The sequence below is a fragment of the Trachemys scripta genome, chromosome 12 (genome assembly GCF_013100865.1).
Source record: "Trachemys scripta elegans isolate TJP31775 chromosome 12, CAS_Tse_1.0, whole genome shotgun sequence".
In the NCBI taxonomy this organism is placed as follows: Eukaryota; Metazoa; Chordata; order Testudines; family Emydidae; genus Trachemys; species Trachemys scripta.
Window position 1 is genome coordinate 2578764 of NC_048309.1, and position 18534 is coordinate 2597297.

Below are 18534 nucleotides of genomic sequence, written 5' to 3' on the forward strand. Positions count from 1 at the left end.
ATATGCCCCCCCCCACCCCAGCCTGAGCCCCCTGACTTCCACACCCCCAGCTGGATCTCATCACCAGGGCATCCACTCCACTGCAGCGCCCACAGCCCCTGCCTCAGGGACCTGCCCCTTCAGGCCTAATAATCTCAGGGCATCATTCTAGACACCCCCCCACATGACATGATCGAAGATTATACCTCCAGCACACAGCATAGCCCTGGACTATCCCTCTCCAGACCCTGTTGCCCCAGGCAATTAATACCATCCCTAGGACTGGGGTAACTTCCGCATCCCCGTAGGGGGCAAAGACAGAGCCAGCAAATGAAGTGGCCAGACAGGAGGATGATCCTTGGAAGGCTGCCTGAGCTGTTTCCCCAGCCAAGCGTGAGCCAGTCCCCTCGGTGGTCCTGGCACTCTGCTCCCCGGAGGTGGTCGTGTCCGTGATCCTGCCGTGTAACACGGGGCTGTAGATTTGACAGACTACTGCACAAAGAGCTGCTGTAACACATCAGAAGGCCTCCTGTCACCTTGGCTGCTACCACTCTAAGCACCTTCCTTCCTTCATTTCCAGTCGTTAGTCAATTCGCATTCTCAGCCCAACACTGAGAGGTGTGTGGGTGAGGCTAGGGCACTGTCAACACACACCGTGATTCCTGTCTGGTCCCTGCTATGGTGGGGCCCAGCCAAGGGCTCTCACTTCAGCAGAGCTGGATCAGGCCCCCAGGGACGAATCTGGGTGCAAAGGCCCCACTTTGGGTGCACTAGGGCTGGTGTTGGGAAGCCAGCTCCTACTGTGGGTCTGGTTCAGGCTGCAGCCCCGGTCCAAGCTCCTGGGCTTTCCGATTCCTTACAGGGCAGCTTTCTCCAGGAGTGAAAAAATGGAGAAGGAACAACTCAGCAGGATTCTTCTTCAGCCTGCCACCCTTGGAGGAGATTCTCCTCCTGTGTTTGAAAGTCCATCCCCTATCAAAGGGCACTTCCCACCTTCCATGGGTGAGACAGCCCCTGTCCCAGGCCTGCTCTCCAGGGCTCATTTTCTGCTAGTCGGCAGGGAAACCCCTTCCCCCAGCACTTTGGCTCTGGGAGTTTTCTATTAATCACTTGATATTCATATTTGATTTCTCTATCTGCTGAGCTGCTGCCAGGCTCCATCTAGTGGCAGACTGAATAGCGACAGAAGGTATGGCTATTTCACCAAGTAAGGAGTGGGACTCGGTACACTGTAATCCTACTCCACCAATCACAGAGCACTTGAGAGGAACGGGTACGTATCCCTGCCCTAGCCTCACCCACACACCTCCAGGAGTAAGGTTTTTAGAGGTGCACGTGAAATATCATTATGATCATTACGGGAAGTGAGGCGGGCTCCCATCTTACAGGGATGGGGCTGGAGGAGTACCCAGCCAGCTAGTCTGGCTCTGTGTCATCAAGGCTGTGAGGTTACATTTACTAGTGGCTGTAAAGCACTTTGAGATCCCTGCCTGATCCATACTACTGAAGTGAAAAGTGCTATTATTTTTGACAAATAATAAAAGGTGCCTAGAGATTTATTCTGACAGGATGAAACTTCAGTTACAAATTAAAGACCCACTTCATTTTTATTTCAAAATGTAGATTGAAAGTTGCAGGTTAAACATGCTACACAGTTATCCATCAACTGGTAGACTTCCCAGACTGAATATTGTCAGAACCATTCAACCCTAAGCAAGACACAGCTGGGATGGGATGGACTACACTACAGCCATAGGGCAAGCGACGCCGGCTGCTAGGAACGGCAAGCATTTGTACAGACACTGGAAGTGGAAGATCCTCATCCTGTGTCACCATTCTGTCCCCCTGAACTGACATGTGCTATAGCTGATGGGGATGCAATTGTTCTGACAGGCAGCTGCTGGAGGGCACTTAGTGACAGCTGCTCATTGTTCCATTACTAAAGACCTCATCCTGGGTCCGGGCTTCAGCTCATCAGAAATCAAACTATTGATAAAAGTATCTTGTACAAAGGCGTTTTACTGGGAAGGATAAAAAGGCCAAATTTGTTCTGATAGAACTCCCCTGGGCTTCAGGAATGAATCTGCCCACGTGGAACTGTGATGTTTTATCGGTAGGTGGCTGACACCAATGACACTCGGTAGCGCTGTAAGAATGTGAGATTGGGAAAGGGCTGTTGACAATAGTGACACCTCATCAACGATCCCGTTTGGGATCACACCTGGCTGCTTTAATAGAATTTTGCACCATATTCCTTCTAGCGAGATGGCCGTTTTCTGGCTTTTGCCCAGCTTGGATCTGGCATGACGATGACACAATGAGTCCTGCATATTGTTCTGTGATGGAACTTGTTTGTCCTGACAAACCAAAAGCGGCGCAGAGCAGAACTTCCTGAGAACTGGGATGGTTTGGAGAACTTGTCCATGAAGAGGGGGCGATTTGTTATACAGCTCCTCAACCTGTTCTTGGCCCAGCTGTGTTCTATGATGACATAGCTCTGTGGGCAAGGCCTGGCCCATCCACCCACCTTTCCACTTCAGGTCCAAAGCTTCTGGGACTAAACGAAAACCTTCTCCTCTAAGGGGATATTGAGAACAATCTCTGTATCTGGCAGGCATCTGAGCAGAGAGAGGAGAGAGCAATAAGGAGAAAGTCAAACCATAGCCAAGGAAACAAGAACTCTGCCTCAGTTCAGATCAAGTGAGTCTTTGGGAGTGAGGTGGTGGGGAAGAGAAATCCTGGTACAATCAGGGCCAGAAACACATGGCCCTTCTCAGACATGCTGTACAGCCAAAACAGTAACTCAAGGGCCTGGACATCCTTTGTCCACCACTCATGCACCCTTCGCTATTGGAGGGTGGGAGGAGGGGTAGGACCAGAACCCCAGACTTGCTCCGAGGACAACAGCCCTTAAAAGCCATATTGGGTTCTCGTGCATGAGCCAGCGCCCAGACAGGCGACCCAGCCCACAGCAGCAGTGCCCAAGCAGTACTATACGTTAGCTCTGACTCACCCTGCGGAGCCCATTCTGGCATTAACCAGACTGGCCATCTCCTCTCTTCCTATGGGAAGATCACACATTGTAAATCAAACCCTGAGCCCTGTTGCCTAGCTGTTCCCTAGACAGCACGCACAGGATAACCGAGCCCTAACCAGAGTCGGCAGTGGGTTTATGAAAACAGAACAATGGATTTAGCTGCGACTCTCCTCCAAGCCCAACAGACAAACGCAGAGGGGAAAAGCTTCACAGCAGCAGGGCCTTGTTAGTTACATCCACTCTCCAGCACACAGTGGGAGAAACGCAGTAAGATGAAATGTGACCACTAGTTTGTGTATCAACATCCTCATTAATTCTGGTTCTGTTCCGTGACACCTTCAATCCAGGCTTCTGTAGCAGCTGGGAAAAGCTCAATGAATGACACCCCATGGCACTCAGAGGAGGTACATTTTTAAAGATGGGGAAACTGAAGCTCAGAGGGGTAAATTGCCTGATTTCCAGAAGGTCTGAACACCACAATGCCCGTGGACTTCCCACACTGAGAAATCAGGCCCCACATGACTTGCCAAATGTCAGACAAGGAGTCCGTGGCAAAGCCAGGAATAGCTTCCCAAGTCTTCTGACTCCCAGCCATCTCTCACCTTCCTTGCTGACTAGGCTGCAATACTGATTCTGCACAAAAGGTGGACTTGTTCAGCTGTATTTCGGCAAAGCAGAGGCAGGGAACGGAGGGCGAGAGGAAAGAAGTAACGTGGTTTTGCTGCTTTGGCCACGCAGCAATTAGAAACAAAAATGAGTATGGAAAGGGAGGGACCCCCTCCAGCCTCTTGGCATCCCAGATCTCGTGTCCTGGGACACTATAGGCCTGTTCCGAAAAATCCAACCCTGTCTACGATCAGTTTCTGCTCTGCTGCTGCTAGTGGGGAGAGAGACTGAGCCCCTGCACCGCACTTTCCCCAACTCTCCCAGCTGAACATGGTCTGAACACAACTTTGTTTCTTCAGTGTCTCAGGGAAACCAATGGGCTAATCTCAGAAAACCAGCCCATTGCGAAGTCATGTGAAAAGTGTAAGGGAGGTCAGTGGGAAAGGTCTGTGGTGGAAACCGTGGTGATGGCTCTAGCAAAGACGCCCAGCCTGGCAGGGCTGTGTAATCACCAAATGCCTGATTTATGATGCTGCAGAAACATTCCCACTTGGCCTTTCTTCTATTTTTAAACCTTTCCCAGTCACACGCAGTCACCCCAGCTCTACAATCTCTCAGGACTAATTAACTCTCCATTTTATCCTGCTTTTATCTGAAAAAAATTAAGTTAGACTAATATATCACCAGGCCGTTCAACTCTCCCCAACTTCCTGACACGTTGCAGGCGTTCCTTCTGCTTCACACCAGGCCTCCAAACTTCTGCAGTTGGACCAGGCCAAAGGACTGTCTTCTGCTTAAAACATGGGACTTGGAGTCAGGGAATCTGGCCCTATTTGCCTCTGTCACAGACTTATGGCCTGGGTTTATGGAAATCATGGAAGACGTGGTTTTCATACAGTTTATGTGAATAATCTATGTATGCAAAATGGGGGGAAACTGCAGGACTAATCTGCCTATAAAATTCCTTTATGTGCAAAAATGGGGAAGCTAGAGGTGAAAAATCAGTGTGATTCACAGTTTGTTCACACACTCACTTTGCACACACAACTGCAATAAATGCACAGGCAAACAGCAAACAATTTCACATGCATTTTGCACACACACCTACAAGTTTAGACTGGCTGACATTCAAGACCTTAACCTCTTTGGGCCAAATGTGGCCCTGGCTTACACCCTAACTGAAGTCAATAACCGATCAAGACCAATGGCCAGTTGTAACGTCACTTGACACTTGTTAATCAAGTTTCTATTTTAACCTGCATTACGTTTCCTTTAGATATTGTGGATCTGTGTTTATTTGGTGTGCAGTCAATCACAATCTGAGGTGTTATCACAATTGCTCTTTGCATCAACTGCACCCCAGTAGGTATTTGTGGCAGTAGTTTCAGGGCGTGTTAGTGCATCTCTCTCTGTTTTATGTTTTGAGCCCACACTCTTAGCCGAACCTTTTCCATTGTTCCTGGAAGTTAGAAGCCAGGATTTTTGTGAATGAGCTGGCAGGGCACCCTGCACATTGATGAACAGAAACTCAATGCTGAAAGCAATCAGCTACCAGTGAACTGGGGCCGGGGAGGGAGAAATGAGATTTGGCTTTTTGCAGCTCTCATCTGCCTTTGAAACCTCTTTAACATAGTAGGAAAATGGCCTACTTATCTTTTTTCACCCAGTATTTTGGGGGGGAATTTACTGTGGCTGTTCGAAAAGTGACTTTAGATAACCAGTGCATGCTCTGACAATTAGTCTTTTGGGACCAACATGGCTATGAATACACTACATACAATGAGTCTTTTGGGAAGGCCTGTTGGTCCCTCGGAGCCTTAGTTTTCCCAACTGGAAAATGAGAACAACAGAATACTTCCTTATTGTGCATCACAGGAGGCTTGTAAAGCTTTATTAATCCTCACAATCCCCTAGTGGGGAAACTGAGGCACAGGGCCGGGAAGTAACTTACCCAAGGTTGACAGTAAATCCGTATCAGTGCTAGGGCTAGCCCGTCCTAGTTCCTACTCCTGTGCTCAGGCCATTAGGCCATGCACGTCCCTTCCCCAATTGGATCTCAAGTAATGGTCTCAAGTTGCAGTGGGGGAGGTCTAGGTTGGATATTAGGAAACACTATTTCACTCGGAGGGTGGTGAAGCACTGGAATGGGTTACCTAGGAAGGTGGTGGAATCTCCTTCCTTAGAGGTTTTTAAGGTCAGGCTTGACAAAGCCCTGGCTGGGATGATTTACTTGGGGATTGGTCCTGCTTTGAGCAGGGGGTTGGACTAGAGGTCCCTTCCAGCCCTGATATTCTATGATCCAATATTATAATTAAGTTTACATTTTATGGTGAGGTGCATCGTTTACCTTTGAAGGCTGTGCAAATAGCTGGCTTGCATTTCTTAACACAAAGGCATTCTGAGTGGAGATTAACTCCCAGTGCACCAAGCAGAGGGTGACCTATGAATACTCACGTTGAAGCTGGTGTCAGAAGGGCCTGTGGCTTGTCGGTCAATAAACTCTACTGCTTAGGAGATAAACGCAGGGACTTACTTGGGCCTGCGGAGCAGGACATCGGCGAAGATCACCTCTCTAGGGTCTCTCACGCTCCAGCGAAGTGTCATAATGCTCTTTCGTAGCTCTGTGATTTCTTCCAACAGCTTGTGAATGAACTGAAAGAATTAAACCTGTGAGACTGCTCTTTAAAAACACCTAGATGACGAGAGCACGAAGGTACCAGAGAAGTAGAAACATCAGAGGAGCTAGAGAAGACTGGCCAGGGCATTGGTCCATCCTCACAAAGCCAGGGCCGGAGTGTTCCCCACAGTACATTCTGCAGTGTGCCAGGGGAATCCCTGCTGTGCGCCTCAACATCCTAGGTGTACCCTAATAGTCCACTGGAAACTGAATGACTCCACTGTACTGGAGGACCAGCAGCAAAGGGGTTAATACTCACTAGGCCAACACCCCTGCTACTCCATGCGATTTCCTCCCAAATCTGCTCACCTTCTTTTGCATTTGGATTTCATTCCTGAGTATCCGATTGTTGACAGCCATCTGCTTCAGCCCCTCCTGATAGAGAAACGCCTTGTCCTGCACAGATAGAAAAAATAAACCAGCTGAAGTAAAAGACCAGACAGTAAATCCCAGTATGCATCTGGACCAGAAGAGAAGCAGAAAATAGCTGGGGAGGGCTGCAGCAATCACAAACATGATTGCTGTCCATGGCTCTCTTTGAGCTAACAGGCTCAGAAGAATGGGTTCACAGCTTCAATGGGAAGAAAAAGGGATGCGGTCTCTCAGGGTTTTGGTTGTTCAAAAACCTGTACTTTAGAGCTGACTGGGTATAATTTATTTCTACAATGTAACCCACAATGACAGATATGAAACCCTGCCACTTGCAGACCCTAGGGATGACCCAGTTGTATTTGCCATGTCTAGAATAACAGGTGAACTCCTCCTTTAAGGAATGCAGGCTGGGACAAATTCTGGGGGCCATCATCTGCTCAATACCCAATGAGATCATATTGTGCTGAATACAGGAATAGGAGTCAGTAATATTCGTGTTCTAATGCCAGGTGCCAACACAGACTAGCTATATGGCCTTGGGCAAGTCACATCACCCTTGCTTACAGATTCATCTGTGAAATGGGAATACCGATATTTTTCCACCTCACCAGGCTGTGGTGAGGGCTCCTTTACATTTGCACAGAAGTCTTAAGTACTACCACATAAACAGCAATTGTACCACAGAAGTTTCCTATATCTTCTGAAGGGACAATAAAGTCTCATATTTTCAGTATTGTGTCTATTTGTGTGCTTAATGTGCTCATGCAATTACTGCAAATGTGTGTGCAATCTCAGTAATTGTGCAGACAAGTGACTAGTTAAACATCTATCTAAATAACATCAGTTCCATTTAATTCATTCCCTCTAATTGTGTGTGCAAATACCCATGTATGATTCTGAAAATATTGCAACATGCAAGGCTACAATTGCACACCAATGCGAAATCCAGCTCTGTACCTACAGCTCCCTGCTACTCCAAAGAAAAGCTCCAGGTAGCAACTAAGCTGGAGGCAGTAGTTCACTGTTACACCCTTGCATGTCCTCTGTACCACAGTGTCACTGGTGGGCCAAATCTGGAACCCCCTAGCCCTAGATGGCAGCTCCCAGTAGCAGTCTAGTTGGCAGGATAGTCCATTATCTTTCTCACTGACTTTCAAGCATGCAAAGACAGATGCAATCCACTAACCTCTGCAACAGCCTGTAATATCTGCTCCTTCTCATCTTGCACCTTCTTTTCCAGTTGCTGCATTACTGTTTTGGCCAGATCTTCTATATCTTCCATTTCATCCTGAGAATTACAGGGATGGGTGGCAGAGAAACAACAGGATTATTAAGCAAGTGAACATCTGATTGCCTTGGTCATCCCTTCTCTTTACACACAGGGATAACAAAGGTTAGGAGAGGTTTCTTTACCTGCTGTTCTTCCTTCAGGTTTCGGATGTTGCGAAGCATAAAGGCTATCTGGACGGCTTTCACTGGGTACTCCTTGTCCATGTATGTTCGTAAAACATTGAGCTCTTCCTGGAGGATTTGCACCTTGGTGTTCATGTGATCCATCTGATGTTTCAGTTCTGATTAAAAGGCCAAGATAGAAAGTTAAGCCACAGAGACTCCTAAACCCCCTCTCTACTGAGTCTCCTGTTCAGTGGAGCCAAGGAAACTTTTGTTCTTCTGAAACAGAACCTTCTCTTTATGATGGTTAAATATTATGTTAGTCTAGTAGCCATGATTAGAAACACAGAAACTGCCAGACTGAATCAGACCAGTGGCCCATCTAATCCACTATCCTGTCGCTGACAGTGGCCAGTACCAGATATTTTCAAAGAAGGTGCAAGAATATGGAATAACTTGCTCATAGGGGAAGTCTCTTTCTAACCCCATCAGTTATGGTTGGTTCTGCCGTTGTAGGGTTTATAGCCCTTCCAAACATTTTTTACATGAGTTGACTGAGAGGGAATGTCCTGTGACAGGTATTGCAACTGCATGCAGTATCCCATGTTGTATTAAGTGTATGATTAGTTTGTGTATCACTGTGGGACAGGAATTGTGTGCAACTCCAGTAGGGAAAGGTTACTTTTAGCTCCGCCAGAAATTAAGAAGAAGTGGGGGAGAAGAATGATTAAGGTTTAAAATATATGGAGATATACCTATCTCATAGAGCTGGAAGGGACCCCAAAAGGTCATCGAGTCCAGCCTCCTACCTTCACTAGCAGGACCAAGTTCTGATTTTTGCCCCAGATCCCTAAGTGGCCCCCTCAAGGATTGAACTCATAATCCTGGATTTAGCAGGCCAATGCTCAAACCACTGAGCTATCCCTCCCCCTATCTGGAGGTTGTTAACACCTCCAGAGAGGTACCAACTGGGGAGGTTTGTCCATACTGGTTCAAACTGGGTTTTCCAGAGACCAACAGACAAAGAAAGGGCTTTTGGCATGAAAAGACTGTTTAAACTGACGCAGGGAAAGACTTTGGCCCACAAGGGCACCATAAGACTAATGGGTGACGCCTGGAATGTTTAAGGTGAGTTAAACTCTATTGATTGTTTTAATGATGTTTACTCTATAAATGCTTTTACTTGAAGAATAAATGTGCTTGCTTATGAGGAGCCGGGTAGTAACTTGTAACTGCTGGCAATGTACTGGTCATAGCCCACGGAGAGAAAGCAACACACAGGTGCTGGCCATCAGGCAGACTAGCTTGCTGGGGATATCACTGAGTAAGGCAAGGAGCTGTGCAGTTTTAAAACCGAGTTAGAAAGGAGTGGAACAAAGGTCCCTAAACCAGAGACAGGTAACAGCTGGAGTCCTGAGACCTGGCTGGGAACTCCTCGAGTGGCCCACGGAGGGGGAATACAGATGCAGTTACCCTGAAACTGTGACAGTCCCCATATACCAAAACTAATTGATTATCTTTAGGAAACCTAATCGTTTGACGTTCACAACAACAATCTGGCATTTATAATCTAATGAAATGAGGAGTACTGGACAATGGGGTTACATGTACTATATTGATATTAGCTTAATGTAAACTATCCATTCTTACTCCTCAGGTGCTTTTCCACCATTTTTTCTGTTTCTTGGAGTTCTGCTCGTGCTACGCCAACTTGGTTCTGATTGGAGTCCCGAAGGGTCGAGATGACGGTCTACAGAGAGAGAAATCTAGTCACTGATTGCTGTACGCTACTGACAGACTATGAAGTGTCTAGCTGCAGGCTTCCTAATGCACCTCTCCCCATGGTATTTATTGATCCCACTAATAGCATGATGGAGTGAACTGCATGGTGCCAAGGCAGCACAGCTGCAAGGACAGAGAGCTGCTCTTGGGAGTGACTTTGTGCTTCCCACCTCATGAGCCAGTCGAGGTCATGCACTTGATGGAGGGGACATGTTCAAGCTACTAGGAGAGGGTGACAGTTGTCACTTACTACACTATTGCTTCCTCATCAGAAAATCGTGCAGCAGCATTGCCTTTGGGATCGGCAAGGCAGCTGCTCCGCACACTCCAGGGCTGTATCTGCATTAAGAGGAGGCAGCAGGATGCAGGTAGCTGGAGCATCTCTGGCTGTTGTGGGGCAGTGCCCAGTGGTATATAAACTGTGTAAACCAGAATGCTGCAGAGGAGCCTCAGGGCACAGGACTGTTCCCCCTTACCACTAGTGACGGGCTGTGTAATCACCACACAAGAGCTTGAACCTGCTTGGGTGGGATTAGAAGGAGCTGGGATTATGTTGGGATTCTGCCCATCTGACTTCACTGGCCACACCTAAGCCTCACCCCAAACATCTCATACTGCTGCAGCAGGTCTCTGGCGTGCTTGGCAGTACTGGCATCTGTCTGCTGAATGTCCTGGGCTAGTCTCCCGTTGGTCTCCACAAGGGCGGCGCTGTGATGCTTCAGCTCATTTAGGGACTTTCTCTTCGACTTAGTCAGTTTCTGAAAGAATTTATGAATGAAAGATTTACAAATGTGTTCCACCTGCCATCCCAATGACATTTCTGTTAATTAATAAATAATGATATCGCCCTTGATTTACTTTGGCACCACAAAACCACCCAATAAACCTCAATCTTTTTGCTAAATTACATCACACCAATTCCCCCAACACATCCCTGCACCCACCTTCCTCACTGGCCAGCTGCTCTATCACTACACTCTTCCTCTAGTTCCTCCCAACACCTAGGGCCTGATTCTCCATTGCTCAGCACCTTGTGGAGTCATCCGCGTGAACACAATGGGAGTGTCAAATTGGTGCATGCCTCCAAATCAGAATAGCAGGCTTGGACATCCACTTTGCATGAGTGCAAATGAGATAATCAGGCAACTCGTTTTTTTCCTCTCTTGGGACAACCCTGAATAACTTGAATGGTGTGCGCCAGCCTCCCTATAAATAAATCACAGCACTGGACATTTGCTTTACACACCTTAATAATTTTGATGTTCTCCAAGCTTTTAGTTACATCAGTCTCCTTTGCTGAGGTTTTCTGCTGAACAAATCTGGGACTCAGAGAGGATGCTGTCTTTGAAGGCAAGGATGAACTGGTACTGAATAGAACTGGTAAAACAGAAAATGCTCTGCACTTATTAAACTGCCCAGTTTTAACACATGACAGGAATTGCATACACTTGCCATGTGTAGCTGAGAGATATGTTGTATAAGTAGGGGCACTGCCAGCAGATCGAGGGACGTGATCATTCCCCTCTATTCGGCACTGGTGAGGCCTCATCTGGAGTACTGTGTCCAGTTTTGGGCCCCACACTACAAGAAGGATGTAGAAAAATTGGAAAGAGTCCAGCAGAGGGCAACAAAAATGATTAGGGGGCTGGAGCACATAATTTATGAGGAGAGGCTGAGGAAACTGGGATTATTTAGTCTGCAGAAGAGAAGAATGGGGGGGATTTGATAGCTCCTTTCAACTACCTGAAAGGGGGTTCCAAAGAGGATGGATCTAGACTGTTCTCAGTGGTAGCAGATGACAGAACAAGGAGCAATGGTCTCAAGTTGCAGTGGGGGAGGTCTAGGTTGGATATTAGGAAACACTATTTCACTAGGAGGGTGGTGAAGCACTGGAATGGGTTTCCTAGGGAGGTGGTGGAATCTCCTTCCTTAGAGGTTTTTAAGGTCAGTCTTGACAAAGCCCTGGCTGGGATGATTTAGTTGGGAATTGGTCCTGCTTTGAGCAGAGGGTTGGATTAGATGACCTCCTGAGGTCCCTTCCAGCCCTGGTATTCTATGATTCTATGACATTTAGGAATGCCAGCCACAGGGAGTTTCTAATTCCTGCAGACCCAGGGGAAGTAACTTCAAGTAATGGTATAGGAGCACTGAATGTAAGCAGCTCACAGGTCTCCAGTCCCGACATTTTTATTCTCAGCCTTTCCCAGAAGGAGTCACTGCAGAGAATGGTGAAGCTGTACTGGTTTTGGGGAAATTCTCAGCTCCTCTGGGCTCAAGCCGTCCCATCAGGAAGCACTGTTGGGACTGCAAGAGGGGACCCTGGTGGGCAGTGACATGCCATATGGTACAGAAATAGAATCTTTGCCAACCTGACCGCTTGTCTTTCTGGCCGCCAGTGGCACTCCCTTCGCTTTTCTTGTCCTCACTTGGTGATGCGATAGGTGGCAAAGCTGGTTTGTGTGACACAGGTTTCTTCCTTTTTGCTTCTACCCGCTGCCACTTGCTGTAATCCTAAACTCAGCAGAAGGTACAAACAAGACGCTTACGGTGTCATAGGAGGTTTATGGGTGGTCTTCACTACAATTCGAACTTCCCCATCCTATTCCTCAAGGGAGTCTGGGAACCTCTCCACTGTGCCAGAGGGCTGGGCACCATTTGGGGAACACTCCCTTCAGGCCTTCTATCAGTGACAGTTTGCTAGCATATTTGACAGGGCCGGTTGAACATGTGCTTACATTCGAATGGCAGCCATCCACCTCCCAGTCCCCAGCCCTTCCTTCACCACAAGTGGCAAGGGGAGAGGCACTATATAGGGTCTATTTATGCACTTCTAAAGCCCCCATCACCATGGTGTCCTGGCTCCAGCCCCCAGCCCCTCAGAGGAGTCCAGTTAAAGTGCCATTAGGGTAACTTACTATTGTCCCGTATTTATTCGTTATGTTTTGTGCCAGGGTGTTCAGGACCTTTGCAGCCATCTCTGGAGGCGGCTCTGGAAGAAAAGCAGGAGACGCTAGCCAGGTGGCTAACCCAAAGATGACTTTATGATTACTGCAGAAGACCCTGGGCAAGTAACTTCAAGAAACGGTATAGGAGCACTGAATGTAAGCAGCTCACAGGTCTCCAGTCCCGGCTTATTTATTCTCAGGCTTTCCCAGCAGGATTCACTTCAGAGAATGGCGAAGCTATACTGGCTTTGGGGAAACTCTCAGTTCCTCTGGGCTCAAGCCGTCCCAGCAGGTAGCACTGTTGGGACTGCAAGAGGGGACACTGGTGGGTGGGCAGTGACATGCCATATAGCCATGCAGACAAGTGAACGAGACACCATCCTGGGGTCCCCCCAGCACCTCCCCAGGAGCCAGAGCCCATCCTGGGGTCCCCCCAGCACCCTCCCAGGAGCCAGAGCCCACCCTGGGGTCCCCCCAGCACCTCCCAGGGGGAACCAGAGCCCATCCTGGGGTCCCCCCAGNCCCCAGGGGGAACCAGAGCCCACCCTGGGGTCCCCCCAGCACCTCCCAGGAGCCAGAGCCCATCTCAGGGACCAATCGGGGTCCCCCCCAACGTCCCCCTGGGGGAGCCAGAGCCCATCCTGGGGTCCCCCAGCCCCGCCCCCTCCGTGCCTGTCCTCGCCCCGGGCGCCCCCTCCCGGCTGGTTCCTCCCCAGGGCTTCTGCTCCTGCTAGCACCCGGGGCGGCTCGGAGCGGCGGGTCTCCATGGGAACGGGACGGAGGCGGCTGCGGCGTACGGAAGCCGGTTGGGGGGCGTGGCTCTCTAGACCCGCCCCCCGGCGCTGTGCTCTGCGGGCCGGCCTGGCCGGGCGGACGTGGGGCGGGGCCACGGCTCTGCAGCGCCCCCTGGCGATCCCCAGGCGGCAGAGCGCTCCGGTCACTGCTGCAGCGAGCGCCCCGCAGGGGGCGGTTTGACTGAGCCCACACGGAGCCCCGTGTTACACACGTGGCGCTGCGCTGGCCTGGGCGCGCTGGCCTGGTGTGGACATGGCCTAGGACAGGTTACAGGGTGCCCAGATGTCCCGATTTTAGAGGGACAGTCCCGATTTTGGGGTATTTTTCTTATATAGGCCCTATTACCCCCCACCCCCTGTCCTGTTTCTTCACACTTGCTGTCTGGTCACCCTCCTTGAGGAACCTCGAGCTTGCAGAGTCAAGTGCCAAAGTTAGGAAAAGACCCAATGAAGCAGCAATTGCAGGGAACCTTCTGCCCAGCCCCCTGCAGCCCTGGGCTGGGTGCAGCATCTTCAGAGGCTATGCCCCCTCCCGGGAAAGGTTAATTGAAATGGGCTTTAGTAAACCACGGGCCATGTATTAGAGGGGGAGCCGTCAAAGAGTCTGTGGCACCTTATAGACTAACAGACGTATTGGAGCATGAGCTTTTGTGGGTGAATACCCACTTCGTCAGACGCATGGAGCTGTGTGATTTGTGGGCGTTGGACATAGGCTGTGTCCAATGCCCCCCAAATCCATAGACAGTGTGTCTGTGTTTCCATAAAAACAACAAGGAGTCCGGGGGCACCTTAAAGACGAACAGATTTATTTGGGCATAAGCTTTTGTGGATAAAAAACCTCACTTCTTCAGATGCATCGTTTTTTACCCACGAAAGCTTATGCTCAAATAAATCTGTTAGTCTTTAAAATGCCACTGGACTCCTTGTTGTTTTTGTGGATACAGACTAACACGGCTACCCCCTGATTCTTGGCACCATGTGTTACCAGATTTACTGGATCGTGTGAATAACTTCAGTTACAAAGCCATTCATTTCTACACAGTTGGATTTATGAGTAATTTTTAAAAAATGTTAGAGCATTGTTAGAATCTAAACCTTTCCTGAGTGTCTGGTTTGTGTACGAGCGGAGGAGTCATAGATTTTGAAGGCCAGAAAGGATTACGATTATCTACTCTGCCCTCTTAAATAAGACAGGCCAGGGAACTTGGCCCAATACTTCATTACCTGGGAGCTTTCTACACACAAACTTGCACCAGTTTAGTTAAACCAGTACATATCCCGGTGTGGACACCTTTACATCAGATTAAAACAGGTTATAATGGATTAGCTTGCCCCATAAAGACTTGTCTATGTGATAAATGGCACTGAAATAACAAAAGGGGTTGTAATTCACACCTGAGTTATTTCAGTTCAAATCTACATTTTACCAATATTGAAATAGGACTGGTGCTCTTACTCCGAAATGAGTGTGTCCTCACACAGCCTTCCACTGAAATTATTAACAGTGTGAATTGTAACCCATTTGTGAATTGTAACCCATTTACCTCATTCGGTGCCAGGTCAGGTAGGCAAGCCCCAAATTGACAAATTTTTAAGATTTAAAACGATTGAAGAGCATCTACGCACAAGTGGCATCAGTTTAACTAAATCAGTTTAAAGTCACACCTGTCATTAAGCTGGTGCTACTTTGTTCATAACCCTAACAAAACGTCTCTCAGATATAAATACGGGCTCTGTACTGCAGTCCTTATTCAGGCCCAACACTTAGGCCATGGCTACACTTGCAAATGTAGAGCGCTTGGGGTTAAACCCGCCTTCGGAGAGCGCACCAGGGAAAGCGCTCCAGTCTGTCCACACGGACAGCTGACAGCGCACTGGCATGGCTACATTTGCGGCACTTGAAGTGGCATTTGGAGTGGTGCATTATGGGCAGCTATCCCATAGAGCACCTCTTCCCATTCTGGCGCTGTGGCTTGTGGGAAGGGGGCGTGGGGCATTCTGGATCCTGTCCCAACGCCCCGTGATGCATCGCTTTGCATCCCAGCAATCCCTGTGCTTCCGTCCACATTTGGCGCCATCTTTCAACGGTTTCTGTGCAGAGCGCACTTTCTCTTCCCTTTCGGTCTGCGGGAATGGAGCCCGAACTGCATACCACCAGTGTGTGGTTTGCCTGAGGGAAAACCTCAGCATATGACAATTCAGCAGGGCCAAGAAACAGGACAGTCCCAGCAGTGGCCCAATCAGCACGTTGGTAATGACCTGTCCTGTGCCTTGGGTTGGAGCGGCTGCTCCCTTTGTCTTGCAAGAGGTCATTCATAGCATTGGCTCCATCTAATCACTGCAGGGTTAGGCTGTGAACTCTTCTCACCTGTCTTCACACAGGATATCCTTTCCCTTTCCCCTTCCCATCCAGGAGCACGTGAGCCTACCGGGCAGGAGATTAATCACATTTAGCTATATAGCATTTTATACCTTTAAAGGGTCTTACAACCCTTAGCTAAGGGCTTGTCTACAGGAGTAGTTATATTGGCATAATACCCATATAGTTAAATCACCGTAATTTCTGGTGTGGACACTTACTCTGGAATAAAAGTGGTTTTCTCCAGTTTAAACTAAACCACTTCCAAAGTGACATAAGCTAAACCAGGAAAAGGCCCTCTTTCCAGAACAAGAGTTATACAAATACACACAAGGAGTTATACAAGTACAACTACAACTGGTCACTTCACACCAGTATAATTTCCTCTGTGAACAAGCCCTTAGTGATGATCTTCCACAGCCCTGTTGGTTGGTATGCAAATATTAGCCCCGGTTCTGTTACAGCACAGGGTGAGAATTACTTTCTGTTTAAATTTTATAGATGGGAAGCTGCGGCCCAGGCCCAGGCCCAGAGGCAAAGTGACTTGCCCAAGCCCAGAGAGGAGTTTGTGTCAGAGCTAGGATTAGCCCCCAAGAAGTCTTAGCTCCCAGTTCTGTGCCCTCTCTGCTGTGAGTAGCTCACCCTAGGGTGACCAGATGTCCTGATTTTATAGGGACAGTCCCAATATTTGGGGCTTTTTCCTATATAGGTTCCTATTCCCCCCCCCGCCCATCCCAATTTTCACATTTGCTATCTGGTCACCCTAGCTCCCCCATGTCTGCTGCTGAAGCAGTGGGAGATTAAAGCCAAGCAGGCTAAGATAGTTATGCCCAGAGTTAGCACATGGATCTCAGGCTCAGCTCAGGGGAGTTTCAGAGTTCACGTCCATGTGCTCACTCGTTGTCCTTTGCAGAGCCCTGCTGGCTGCTGGGGTCGATCCTGCTCACCAGCTCCGTGACCAGTGTCTGCAGGGGGACAGCCCAACGACCGGCTCACCTCCAGCACACCCTCGGGGTTGGCGTTCTCTTTGCTGTCGTACTCCTTCACCACCTTGGTGGTGGTCAGGGAGAGGCCAAAGACTCGCAGCCCACAATACTTTGCAAGGAGCATCTCGGGAGCAGTGCTCATTCCGGATTACCAAGGCAATCAGAGCTTCTGCGGTGTGATAGGGACCGAGCTTTGTGGGGGTCTCCTGGAGCATCCGGCCAGAGGGTCCTTTCACCAGCAGGCTCAGTCTGTCCAGCAGGGGAATGCAGCCAGTGTGCCTAGGGCCCTGCATGAGGGATAGCTCTGTAGTTTGAGCATTGGTCTGCTGTTCTCTGCACTCACCCCCTCTGATCAAATACTTACCTGCGAGACACAGCGACCTGCCTGGTTCCGTCCATCTCCTTAGCCTGGAGCCAGCCGGGCATCTCCTCGCGCTTCCTACAATTCTCGGGGTCTCAAGCAGCAGGGCTTGGCCCGTGCCCACCCCCTCCCACGCAGGCGTGGTACAGATACTGCCCTTCCCCCCACCCCGTGCAGAGATCCTCCCCTCACAGGAGCAGCCGGCAGGAGGATGGTGCATCAAGTGCTGCACTCAAGGCAGATTTGCCCAGGGCAGGTTCTGCAAGGCCAATCCCCAGGGCCCCCGGGACACTGTTAGTGCCCGTTTACAGCAGGGCAGGGATCTTCAGGTGACTTGCGCCTCACCCCCCCAGCCCAGCCCCGGGACAGGAGAGATCATTAACCCTCTCTTGGCCTTTGTCTAGCAGGTGGGAGGAGCTTTCACACTCTCAGGCCCAGATGCCCTGGGCCCAGCTGGTGATGAGTTGAGCTCCAGGTTCTGCTTTATCAAAGCAGGGCAGCTGCCCCCCCCCCCCCCNCTAGCAGGTGGGAGGAGCTTTCACACTCTCAGGCCCAGATGCCCTGGGCCCAGCTGGTGATGAGTTGAGCTCCAGGTTCTGCTTTATCAAAGCAGGGCAGCTCCCCCCCCCCCCAGCCCCCAGATGCCCCTTAGCAAGAGCTTGTTTCTTCTCAGAAGTTGATGAATGACTTTTTGGGGCATGACACGGCCTGGGATCCGGGAAGGCTCCGAGTCTGAGACAGCCCTGGGTGCTGTGGGGTGGGCATGGGGGGGTCCTCCCCCATCCGTTCAGCGCTGCCTTTGTTCCTTGGCTTTTTTACACGTTAAAAAAAACCCTTTGTAGAATGGGGTGGGGGGGGGGGATTGCAGCGATGAGCTGAATGGCTCCTTTGTTCCCTGGCCTGTCACTTACTGTCAGGTTAGTCGGGAAGAAGAGAGGGGGCGAGCCCTTAAGCAGCTGTTTGGGTGCGCTGATGTTTCCTTCTTCATGTTAATGGGGACTTTATTATAGTGCGGTGGGAGGGGGAGTGCTGGGGCTGGGAAAGGGATTTTCACCCCACTCCTTTGCCTGCTGGGATTGGATTTGGTTCTTTTTTCTCTCCTCTCATTTGCAATGTGGCTGCCGATTCTTTGGCCCCTTTGTGGTGAGTCTCTCTCCCGGGGCGGGAAATGGCAGAATGCTACAGTCTTCCTAGGCAGGTGTTTATGCCCCACTCAGCAGGATGGTAACCGAGTCTGGTCCTTC

The 18534-nt window shown here is 49.6% G+C and overlaps 1 protein-coding gene across 2 annotated transcripts; it reads right to left on the reverse strand.

The window, feature by feature from the left end:
* Nucleotides 1-1546: 1546 nt before the first annotated feature.
* C12H20orf96 (chromosome 12 C20orf96 homolog) lies at nt 1547-13570 on the reverse strand. Of its 2 annotated transcripts, none has more exons than XM_034787910.1 (11): nt 13463-13570; nt 12761-12834; nt 12215-12356; nt 11092-11222; nt 10445-10603; nt 9714-9813; nt 8085-8242; nt 7858-7959; nt 6609-6695; nt 6156-6274; nt 1547-2597 (listed from the first exon to the last, which is right to left on the reverse strand). In XM_034787910.1, the coding sequence occupies exons 2-11, from the start codon at nt 12818-12820 to the stop codon at nt 2537-2539; spliced, it is 1119 nt and encodes a 372-aa protein (XP_034643801.1). In that variant the 5' UTR covers nt 12821-12834; nt 13463-13570; the 3' UTR covers nt 1547-2536. The 2 variants fall into 2 exon arrangements, with proteins under 2 accessions (XP_034643801.1, XP_034643802.1); XM_034787911.1 differs by lacking the exon at nt 13463-13570 and adding an exon at nt 12960-13202.
* Nucleotides 13571-18534: the final 4964 nt, after the last annotated feature.